Consider the following 12750-nt stretch of genomic DNA (forward strand, 5'->3'; position numbering starts at 1 on the left):
CAAAGTGCTGGGTTTTGAAAAGCTATCCGGACCCCTGTCCTTAAAAGGAGGACGTATGCGGGGATATCCAGATGCCTGGTAACCCTATCAAGGCTTACCATTTTCAAACTTTAGGGGACTTTTAAAAAAACTTGTCTTTAGTTTTAATTTTGTACAACAATGTCTATTGTTCAGTTTACTAGGGCAGGTATTGACAATGTACTTCGTTCCTGCTAAAAGGAGCAGTGCAGTTTCTCTTTGAAAGAAGTTGCAGTCGTGACAGAAATCAGAACCGAACGGTCTCAATAGATTTGTGGCGAGAGCTGGAAACTGGCTCTTGTTATGTTTTGGTATTTGGGATAATGAGTTTATGATTTAAAACAGGCCATTGCAAAGCCGAGGCCTTTATTAAGAGACAAAATACTGGCTTCTTGCGCTTACCATGGGACCACAATTCAGACCAAATTAGGGGGGGCCTAAGTAATTTATTTAAATAATTTCATTTAGCTAAGTTGACATACATACATCATGTGGGAATAGTGAATTAAGAAAACCTACATTGCTCTGGTAAATGCAGACTCTGATTTTACCACTGAGATTATGGATTATATTTTTAAAATATATGTCAAACTACATTAAAAAAAAAAAAAAAAAATGTAGATTCCCTAGCAATATGATCCGAAAACTGGAATTGCCCGCAGCACTGGAGGAAGTTAACTTTACATTCCTGACTGCTCCAGGTTATAGGAAGGTTGGCAGAAAGTTAGTTAAAAAAAACCATTAAAATATGACACTAGGGGCTCCTTTTACAAACGTGCGTTAGGGCCTTAACGCGCGGAATAGCGCCCGCTAAGTTGTTGCATTGAGCTGGCGTTAGCTCTAGAAGCGTAGCACGGGTTTAGCGCACGCTAAAATCCCACGTGCGCTAAAAACACTAGCGCGCCTTAGTAAAAGGAGCCCTAGATCAGCCTCAGTCTGAAGCCTCTGCACACTAAACGTTGTGGCCGCGGCTCAAGGGCATCCGTAAGTGCACGGACATCGAGGCAATAACACGACGTCCGCAAATGCACAAAGGCCCTCCAGACGCGACCCTGAGCCGCCAGTGGGGGGGGGGGGTACTGGAAGGGAAGCGGGGTGGAAAGGAGAGCTGCTGGTGCCAGCGGACTACTTACAGGATGTGCCTCTCACCTCGAGGGCTTTTTCGAGTATTTCCTTTTCAGATCATACACTAATATTCACATTAGCGCATGTACCCTGAACAACAATAACACGGACTTTATGGTTCTTTTTTTTTTTTTTTTGCGTCAGGCCTGCACAACTTCGGCCCTCACTATTAATAGCTAATTAAAACAATTAACTTAAGTGCCGGTAGAGCGCCTACCACCAATTTTCCTTTAAAAAAAATAAATAAATAAAAATTCTTTATTAATTTTCAAAACTTACAACAGTGCAATACAACCAACGCAACTCATAGTAATACAATAAAAGCACATCCATCTTTCTCATGTTCATAATCATCCATTTCCCCCCCCCACCCAAACAATTATCATTCTGTATAACACAAACATATATTATCATAAATATCCTATCTATTCTGAATAATGATATCTTCTCACCCATCCCAATTATAAATATTCAAAAATCAATTTATAGTTCTTATTTGCTGTTATGTTCTGTTTCTTTGAACAGTTTCAATAATATTGATCAGTCGTCAGATAAATTACCTTGCAGTCGACCAGTTTAGGATATGTTGATGGCGATTAAAAATGCAAAGTCATTTTAATTGTATCATATTTTGATCATACTAATCAGTTTTAGTCTCTCATCTAATCATTTATACAATCTCTATATAATATAATATACTGTATATATATAATCATATAATCTTATTTTGTCATATACTAGCAAGATTAATAACTTATTCTTAAAACATAGAAACATAGAAAGACGACGGCAGAAAAGGGCCACAGCCCATCAAGTCTGCCCACTCTATTGACCCACCCCATTGAGTGCTAGTGACCTAGTTCCTTAACTTGACCCTCGTAGGCATCCCACGTGGAAGTCCCATTTATTCTTAAAATCGAGCACGCTGGTGGCCTTGATCACCTGCACCGGAAGTTTGTTCCAGTGATCTACCACCCTTTCCGTGAAGAAATACTTCAATGTATAATCATAAAGTTCATTTCAAGTCTTCTCTGATTTTAAGAACAAAAGATTAGCGATACTGGGGCAGACCGATGACCAGTCTAGCCCAGTATCCTGCTTCCAACCCAATCTGGAGAAACAATTGCAATTGATTGCATCTGTTTTAAGAGACTCGTCTAATTTGCTCAGTACTTTCTTTGGTCATATATTTCAGAATCCGTGATTACTTCTTAATCTTACATCTTCTTGCAGATATTAATGAATGTGTAGCAGGTTTACACAACTGCCAGCGAGATGAGGACTGCGTAAACACAATTGGATCTTTTGCCTGTGTCAAGGAACTTGTCTGTCACCCTGGATATGAGCGTCAGAGTGATACCTGTGTAGGTAAGAAGGATGGCTTGCAGAATATATGCGCTGCAGAAAACTAGCTGCCAATAGTTATTTCCCTGCTCAGAGCAAAGTTATGCAGGAAGTTTCGGCTGGTTACATGCTTTGGTGTGTGCTCATACCTTGCAATGGAACAATGCTATTATCCCTATACATGGTACAAGAGAGTGACACAGGAATCGCTACCGCAGTACCACAGTTACCGATGACGAGATAATAGCACGCCAGACACCAGTGCGCTGACAATTCAGCGCAAGAAAGAAGCGTGCGGCGAAATAACTCATTTTTAAAGAGCTCCAATGGATAGCTCTAATGCATAATGTTTGTGCTGCCGTTGGGGGGGGTGTAACCCCCCCCATTATAAAGAAAATGGAACTTTTCCCGAAAAAAAACAGAAAAAGTTCAGTTTTCTCTATAATGAAGGGTTCCAGCCCCCCAAACCACCCTCCAACAACACTATGCAATAAAGCATGTGGGGGGGGGGGTGTTTCCCACTCCAACCCCCCCCCTTAAAAATTAGTTTTCCCGCCACGCGCTTCTTTCTTGCGCTGAATTGTCAGCACTGGATTGTCGGCACGCTGGTGTCTTGCGCGCCAATGACTATGAAGCCAGTTACCACCAGTGACATAGCGAGGGAGGTTGGTGCCAGGGAGGGTGGTACCCCACATCGCCACTTTGAAACTTTGGAACAGTTGTAAAATTTACGCACAGATTCCACGCCTAAATTTATGTGCATACTTTTTAATTAATTCCAATGAGGACCAATAACTACTTGCTAAAATCACAATTATTGGGGCTAATTCATTTATTGGCTTGTTATTCAATGAAGTTACGTGTGTAAATTGGGTGTGCACCTAAACTGCATGCAATTTTTAGAATCTAGTATAGAATTTTGGGGTTAACACACTAAGGGTCCTTTTATTAAAGCGCGCAAACCGATTTCGTGCGTGCTAAAGATTAGTGCGTGCTAAATGCTAAGACGCCCATAGGAATATAATGGATGTCTTAGCATTTAGTGAGCACTAATCTTTAGCGCACTAAATCGGTTAGCGCGCCTTAATAACAGGACCGCTTATGCATGTAACGCACAGCACACGTAATAGATTGCTGCATTAAGCAGTTAGGGGGGTAATTTGCTTCATCACCGCATATTTCTGTGCGGGGTGGAGAATGGGCACGGAAATGATAGTCAGTTACTGCGTCATGCTTTATACGCACTAGCTGGCTAATGCAGAGTTAACGCGGGAACACTAAAGACCAGATTCTATAAATGGGGCCTAAGCGCACCTACATTGTAGGTGCCAACCTGCACGGTTGTCAATCGTTCGCTGGACACCGCTTATAGAATCACACCTAGAGGTGCCTAAACGGACTTTGGCATGGTCAGATGTCTTAGAATTAGGTGCTGATCGATTAGGCTAGATTTTACCGGGTCTAACTCGGACGCCTAGCAAAGCTTAAGTTTACCAAGTCATTTTCTGTCCTTAACCATGCCTAATTTTCATGTAGACATCGGAGGGCACCTCAATTTAGGCATCAATAGGTATTGTTCGGAATTCCTCGTGGACTTCTTAATCATTTTTTTAAACATTTATCAATTAACCCTTTCAGGACCAAGGGACATATTTGTCCCATAACTTTAAAATCCTATTAATTTTGATTGGGATAGTCTACAGTTCTAAATTTGATATGTACGGATTCCATATGATACTACCTTTATGTAAACAAACTGGTTCCGACATTCATTCATTAGCGTCGTTGCCAGATTGACGAGAAGATTCACTTGCCACACTGTCCATAAGCCAGAAGTGTGATTTTTTTTAAATAAAAATAATTATATTTCACAAAAAAAATCAATTTTTTGGCATCTGCAAGCCCTTTTTACCATAAAAATGTCGTCAAAACCACAAAAATTGGCCTACGATCCTTATGGTCCTGAAAGGGTTAACTTCAATGGCACGGTCAATTAAGCTAATTGAAACAATTTGGGTTGCGTGCAGATTTTAGTGAGGCGCCATTAGGTATCCGCGTTTAGGGAGCCTAGCGATGCCTAACTAGGACACCCTTTATAGAATTTGGCCTTTAGCACCTTATACATTAGAGGCGGTTAGCAATCCAGTGTGAAGGTCCTGCAAGTACTTCATGTGGTTACATTATCACATGACCTGCAATAAAAATTGTGGGAATATCCCAAAGGTGCCAAATTAAACTGAGTTTAGCATGCAGTATAATCCTGGATTACAATGTGTTAAGCCCAAAGTTTAATCACTTAATCCTCCTTTGCCTTACATAAATTGTGAGGCCACTGGGACACTGGGAAAATGCTTGCGTACCTGAATGTACACTGCTTAGACAACCTCCACTGATAGGTGGTATATTAGTAAATAAATGGGCCCCAGTAAAGGTATTCTTCCTGATAGTTAAACTTTTGAATTTGGTGTTGCTTTAAAACACTGACTGAGATATTTAAAACCCAGGTTGTACCCAGGTATCCATGGTGAATATCCTGGCATAAAACACCTGCTGGAAGTTATTCCGCTACTGCTGATATTCAGATAACCGTCCAGACTATTTTGCTGAAAATTGATGGTATTCAGATAACTTCAGGCTCCACCCTGGCTCTGCCCTGGAGCCCCCTCCCCCTTCCTCCCATCCCGAAAGTGCCAGGATGGTCAGTAAAGATTCTTCAAGGCCATTGTTCAGACGATGCCACTGAAAACCACTAGGTGGCACTGGTAAAACAGCATTTGTCTGCATATCAGCCATTCTGATTGCTTAATTTTCTCCTTTATAGATGTTGACGAATGTGAACGAGGGACTCACGATTGCAAAGTAAACTTTGCATGCAAGAACACTAAAGGGTCGTTTTATTGTGAATCAAAGAGACGCTGTATGGATGGATTTTTACAAGACCCAGAGGGTAATTGTGTGGGTAAGTACAGCTAGCACTTTACATTCACAGGCCGTTAAGTTCCACTCAGCTTCTATTAGTGCTTTTACTTTCACTTTAAAAAATTTATACCTGAGGTTTATAATATTCATACATTATTGCGCATTACCCATCCGTGAACGGGGTCCTTTAGAGGTTCAGGTTTTTAATTTTTTTTTTTTTAGTTCAATAATCTTTATTGAAGTTTTTAAAACGTACAAAGGTACACTGAAAGGTTGTTGATTTTAAAAATTCAAGCATGAAATAAAGGGGTCCTTTTACTAAACTATGCTAAGAAATTGGCATGGATATTTCCTGCACACTAAGCCCATTTTGAACATTGGTCTGTAAGGGGGTCGTTATGTTCCTGGGAACATGCCTACATGAGCTGTGTGCATGTCCAATGGACCCCTTCCTGATCCCACCCAATCAAAAATTGCCTGGAATTCCCAGTGGGCCACTGACCTGACCCTCTCCCCCCTCCATGTACCGTTGGGAGGAGGGATGCCTACTTCCACCTGCCCTCTTCAAAATGGTAGTTCCCTGTCTGGCGTATCCTGGGAGGGGCCTATGTGCCATATAGGGGAGAAAATTGCTTGTGTGGTGCTTGGGCCTCTCCTAGTGCATCCCAGGATGCACCAGGAAGGGAAGGACCTGAGGAATCGGGCATACCTCATGCCTTATTCCAAAGGTATACATGGGGGGAGGGGGGAGCAGGACCAGTGGTGACTAGGAATTGTGTCAGTGGACCTACTGGACCACCAGGCAATTTTTTGTTTGGGGAAGGGTCCACTGGACTACCAGGGATCTATATTTTTTATGTTGGGGGAGTTGGGAGGGGTTCACTAGACCACTAGTGATTTTTTTTTTTTTTTAGTTTGGCTGTGAGGGGCTGTGGTTGTCTTTGTGACTTTTGTGTCAGTGTGTGAGCCAATTAGCACTCAGGCACTGACAGGGAAGTAAAGAACAGGGCCCCAGTGACCTCTCAGAGCTGTCAGTAGTTCAGCAATTTTCTGCGTCATTGTTCTGATCACTGCACGGAGTCTGTTAATGAGCTGGTTTTAATTCGACCTACTACTACTGTTTAAGAGTGTGGCGCAGTGGTTAGCGCTATAGCCTCGGCGCCCTGAAGTTGTGGGTTCAAATCCTGCACTGCTCCCTGTGACCCTGGGCAAGTCACTTAATCCTTCACTGCCCCAGGTATGTTAGGTAGATTGTGAGCCCACTGGGACAGAAAGGGAAAATGCTTGAAAAAATCCCTTTCCCATTTATTGCACGACTGTCAAAAAGAGATTTTCCTCCATATGTCATTAATGGCCATGAACTAGTGTTAATATTGTTGCATGGCCATTTGAAAAAAAATTACCCGGTGAGCACTTACAACTTCCTATTTAAGAGGGGCTTAGGATTCCTGCATTTTGGATATCTCTAAAGTTAAAAGGGGATCAATTCCAGACAAACGGAAGGAAGTTCTTCTTCACTCAGAAAGTGGTGGAAAACTGGAACGCTCTTCCGGAGGCTGTTATAGGGGAAAACACCCTCCAGGGATTCAAGACAAAGTAGATAAAGACAGGTTGTTCAACCTCTCCAAGGTAGAGAGAACGAGACGGCACTCTCTAAAGTTGAAAGGGGATAGATTCCGTACAAACGTAAGGAAGTTCTTCTTTACCCAGAGAGTGGTGGAAAACTGGAACGCTCTTCCGGAGGCTGTTATAGGGGAAAACACCCTCCAGGGACTCAAGACAAAGTTAGACAAGTTCCTGCTGAACCAGAACGAACGCAGGTAAGGCTAGTCTCAGTTAGGGCACAGATCTTTGACCTAAGGGCTGCCGCGGGCGCGGACTGCTGCGCACTATGGACCACTGGTCTGATCCAGCAGCAGCAATCCTTATGTTCTTATATTCTAACAATTTAGTGTGCTGGTGACATCAACGCGCTAGCTCTTTAGAACATCTGCACCCATTCAATATATGAGGGTAAAGGAAAAATACATTTAACGGTTTTAATAGAAGTAACTGTAAGCAATTGTTTTCACATAGTCCCATGCAAGGCGACACATTTGCTGCATCATTCAACTAGCTTCTGCATTGCTGAAGAGAAGTTTTTTGGCTGCTCCCAAAGCCTGGCGAGCTCCGTTTCTTTTACTTCATCGTCAGAAGTGAATCTGCGACCTCGCAGGGTCTCCTTCAGTGGACTGAAGATGCGATAATTGCTAGGCACCCGATCTGAGCAGTAAGGAGGATGTGGGAGACATTTGAATCCAAGTTGTTACACCAGTGGTCTCAAACTCAAACCGTTTGCAGGGCCACATTTTGGATTTGTAGGTACTTGGAGGGCCTCAGAAAAAATAGTTAATGTCTTATTAAAGAAATGACAATTTTGCATGAGGTCAAACTCTTTATAGTTTATAAATCTTTCCTTTTGGCTAAGTCTTAATAATAATATTGTAATTTATAGCTAAAGAGACATGGTTTAAAAAACTGTTTTATTTTACTTTTGTGATTATGATAAACTCGGGGTCTGGCACCTCAAAAAGGGGACGACAAGAGGAACAAATCACAGGGACAAACAACAGGGAAAGGAAAAAAAACCAGGACCTAAATTCCATGTTCGCAAATGCAAGGAGCCTAAAGAACAAAATGGGAGAACTAGAAATCACGGCCAAAAAAGAGGCCCTGGTTGTCATTGGAATCACGGAAACATGGTGGAACGAGGAAAACAAATGGGACATAGTACTGCCAGGGTACAAACTCTATCGAAGAGACAGGACACAAAAGAAGGGTGGAGGAATAGCACTACATATAAAGGACACCATTCACTCGACCAAAGTGGATACGGCATCAGAGACGGACGGATTAGAATCATTATGTGTTAAATTACCAGGAAGAAATGGACTTGACATAAAATTGGGACTGTACTATCGTCCACCTGGACAAACAAGCAAAAGACAAAGAACTGGAAGCAGAACTAAGGCAGGAATGCAAGAACGGAAATGTCACGGTAATGGGGGACTTTAACTACCCCGGGATAGACTGGAGTATTGGAAACTCAAATAACGCAAGGGAAATGGAATTCCTAGAGGCTGTGCGGGACTGCTTCATGGAACAGCTCGTCAAGGAACCGAGAGGGAATGCAACTCTCGACCTACTACTCAACGGGCTGGGGGGACCTGCAAAGGAAGTGGAAGTAATAGGACCACTAGGAAACAGCGATCACAACATGATCCAGTACAAACTAGAAGTAGGAGCATCAAAAGGGAAGAGAACCACAGCGACAATGCTCAACTTCAAGAAGGGGAACTATGGCGGTATGAGAGCAATGGTGAGAAAGAAACTCAGGAAAGGCTCGGGAAAAACAAAGACTGTGGAGCAAGCTTGGTCCCTATTCAAGGACACGGTACAAGAGGCACAGAACCTGTACGTCCCCAGATTTAGAAAAGGGTGCAAAAAGAATCAAACAAAACACCCGGTGTGGATAAGCAATGCAGTGAGGGAAGCGATACAGGACAAGAAACAATCGTTCCGGAAGTGGAAAAAGGACAAAAATGAGGAAAACTGGAAAGAGCACAGGGAACATCAAAAAGAATGTCACCGAGTGGTCAGGAAAGCAAAAAGAGAATACGAAGAGAGACTGGCCAAGGAAGCAAGAAATTTCAAATCTTTCTTCAAATATATTAAAGGGAAGCAACCGGCGATAAAAGGAGCGATAAGGGGGGAAAAGGAGGTGGCTGACAGATTAAACATGTTCTTCTCATCAGTCTTCACAAGCGAGGATGCATCCAATATACTGGAATCCGAAGAAATCTTTAACGGAGACCCAGAAGAAAAACTTGCGACATTAGAGGTAAGCCTCAAAGATGCCCTCTGACAGATAGACAGATTGAAAACTGACAAATCCCCCGGCCTGGACAGGATCCACCCAAGGGTATTAAAGGAACTGAAAACCGAAATAGCGGAAATACTCCAAAAAGTTTGCAACCTGTCCTTGAAAACAGGGGTGATCCCGGAGGATTGGAAAATAGCAAATGTCACACCTATCTTCAAAAAGGGATCGAGAGGTGATCCAGAAAACTACAGACCGGTGAGTTTGACTTCAGTGCCGGGCAAGATGGTAGAAGCACTGATAAAAGACAGTATCTGTGAGCATATAGAAAGGAATAGGCTAATGAAAATGAACCAACATGGCTTCTGCAAAGGAAGATCATGCCAAACAAACTTACTACACTTCTTTGAATAAACAGCCAGATGGACAAAGGGGATCCCATAGACATCATATATCTCGACTTCCAAAAAGCCTTTGACAAGGTACCTCATGAACGGCTACTTAGGAAACTGTGGAACCATGGGGTGGAAGGGGACGTAAATAGATGGGTTAAACACTGATTGGCAGACAGAAAGCAGAGGGTTGCAGTGAAAGGCCACTACTCGGGCTGGAGAAGGGTAACGAACGGTGTCCCACAGGGGTCTGTACTCGGGCCACTGCTGTTCAATGTATTTATAAATGATCTGGAAGCAGGGACAAAGTGCGAAATTATAAAGTTTGCAGATGACACTAAACTCTGTAGCAGGGTTAAAACTATAGGGGAATGTGAAGAACTGCAAAGAGACCTGACAACATTGGAGGAGTGGGCGAATAAATGGCAGATGAACTTCAATATAGAGAAATGCAAGGTCATGCATATAGGGAAAAAGAACCCGATGTTCAGCTACAAAATGGGGGGGATGGTACTGGGAGAAAGTAACCTTGAAAAGGACTTGGGAGTGTTGGTGGATACAACAATGAAACCAACGGCGCAATGCGCAGCGGCCTCAAAGAAAGTAAACAGAATGTTGGGTATTATCAAGAAGGGTATTACAACAAGAATGAAGGAAGTCATCCTGCCGCTATATTGGGCGATGGTGCGCTCGCACCTGGAGTACTGTGTCCAATATTGGTCACCGTACCTTAAGAAGGACATGGCAATACTTGAGAGGGTCCAGAGGAGAACAACACGAATGATTAAAGGCATGGAAAACCTTTCATACACTGAAAGGTTGGAGAAACTAGGGCTCTTCTCCCTGGAAAAGCGGAGACTCAGAGGAGACATGATAGAGACTTACAAGATTATGAAAGGCATAGAGAGGGTGGAGAGGGACAGGTTCTTCAGTGTACTGGGAACTACAAAAACAAGAGGGCACTCGGAGAAATTGAAAGGGGACAGGTTTAGAACCAATGCTAGAAAGTTCTTCTTCACTCAGAGGGTGGTGGATACCTGGAATGTGCTTCCGGAAGATGTAATAGGACAGACTACATTAAGGGGTTTCAAAGAGGGACTAGATAAATTCCTGAAGGATAAGGGGATTGAAGGCTACAGATAAAGGAGGACACAGGAGCAAGAAAAGGTATAGATAAAAGGGAAAAGGGTTTTTTTCAGGATATAAAGGAGTAGGAATCAACGGGTTAGACAAAAAATCACTCTACATTCATGGACCTGATGGGCCACCGCGGGAGCGGACTGCTGGGCTCGATGGACCCTTGGTCTGACCCAGCAGAGGCAAATTCGTATGTTCTTATACCGAGGGCCTCAAAATAGTACCTGGCGGGCCGCATGTGGCTCCCAGGCCGTGAGTTCGAGACCACTGATATACGCTGTCTTTTCCGACACTGCTACTGTATGCATCGTCAGGGCGCAGCAAGACCGTTTTGGACAACATTCTTCTTTTGCTGTGAGTTGCAGGTTTGAGTTTATTTTGCAGCAACGCTCAAGTCATTTTCACTTTTCACTGTTTGCCCGTGTGTCTTGGAAAGGCACCAGAATAGGCCCCTTCATGGCCCAAAAGAAGGTTAACATGATTTTCCTGGGGAAGGGCACTACCGCATGTTGATCTTCGACGGTGCAATCTTGCAGTGGAGTGTCCATGTTTCTGACCTTGTGGCTACCACACGACTAAAAGCTGAGCGCTTCGTTGCGCACGAACGAACTCATCGACATTGCACTTCACGAGCTCTGTTACGGTTATCATGTCATTTAACAATTGCCTTTAATTTTTGAATTGCCCTCGTAAAGGGTTGCCAGATTTTGCTTACATAAAATCCAGACCCCCTAGGCCCGCCCCCATTATGCCCACGTCACACCCCAGCCTCGCCACCTAGCCCTGCTCCCTCAGCCTGTTCTCGTCGGTCGGAAGAGCATTCACGCCTGCGCGGGTGTCCCTCCCAACGCATTCTGCTTTTCAAAACCCAGACAAAGTGCCAGGTTTTGAAAAGCCGTCCAGATGCCCAGACATACCCTCTAAAAAGAGGACATATCTGGGTAAATCCAGACTTCTGGTAACCCTACCCTCGTACTTGAAAAAAATTGTTTACCGTGCAGTTAGCATGTGCAGATGTAAAAATGAATTCAGACTGATGTAGCACATCCCACGTTAGAACCTAAGAACATAAGAAATGCCGCTGCTGGGTCAGACCAGTGGTCCATCATGCCTAGCAGTCCGCTCACGCGGCGGCCCCCGGGTCAAAGACTTGTGCTCTAAATGAGTCCAGCCTCACCTGTGTACGTTCCAGTTTAGCAGAAACTTCTCCAACTTTGTCTTGAGTCCCTGGAGGGTGTTTTTCCCCTAGAACAGCCTCCAGAAGAGCGTTCCAGCTCTCCACCACTCTCTGGGTGAAGAAGAACTTCCTTACGTTTGTACGGAATCGATCCCCTTTTAACTTTAGAGAGTGCCCTCTCTGTTCTCTCTATCTTGTATAGGGTGAACAACCTGTCTTTATCCACCAAGTCTATTCCCTTCAGTATCTTGAATGTTTCGCTCATGTCCCCTCTCAGTCTCCTCTTTTCAAGGGAGAAGAGGCCCAGTTTCTCTAATCTCTCATTGTAGGCTTTTCTTACTGTGTTAAGCTTGTGTTAGCGCTCAGTACAGCTTGGCAAAATGGCCCCACTATTTGGAAACAAGAAATGTGATGTTAATAAATAATAATTAAAAAAAAAAATTAAGTAATGCAGGTGTTGCAAAAGCAACGTGGTTCTTTAGTGGCTGCTGTGGTAACCTATCGCTTTGTTATCCCTAGACATAAATGAATGCACTTCTCTCTCTGAGCCCTGTAAGCCTGAGTTCAATTGTATAAACACTGTTGGATCCTACACTTGTCAGAAGAAGCCACTGACGTGCAGCAGAGGCTACCACTCTAGTGAGGATGGATTCCGATGTGTCGGTAAGGCAAATCAACATTTATGATTAGACAGGCAGGATCTGCGTACTGATAGCCTGGATTTGGCGCCAAGGCCCTGAAGCGGTGGTTACCGGCCACGAAACGCTCGTCGGCCTGGC

At 43.6% G+C, this 12750-nt stretch overlaps 1 protein-coding gene across 3 annotated transcripts in view; it reads left to right on the forward strand.

The window, feature by feature from the left end:
- FBLN2 (fibulin 2) overlaps positions 1–12750 on the forward strand; it is a 261844-nt gene that overhangs the window by 209509 nt on the left and 39585 nt on the right. For all 3 annotated transcript variants that reach the window (XM_033926337.1, XM_033926336.1, XM_033926338.1), the window contains 3 exons: positions 2377–2511; positions 5309–5446; positions 12491–12634. In XM_033926337.1, the coding sequence (XP_033782228.1) occupies positions 2377–2511; positions 5309–5446; positions 12491–12634 (417 nt within the window). The remainder of the gene's footprint in view (positions 1–2376; positions 2512–5308; positions 5447–12490; positions 12635–12750) is intronic.

The sequence above is a fragment of the Geotrypetes seraphini genome, chromosome 17 (genome assembly GCF_902459505.1).
Source record: "Geotrypetes seraphini chromosome 17, aGeoSer1.1, whole genome shotgun sequence".
Lineage (NCBI taxonomy): Eukaryota > Metazoa > Chordata > Amphibia > Gymnophiona > Dermophiidae > Geotrypetes > Geotrypetes seraphini.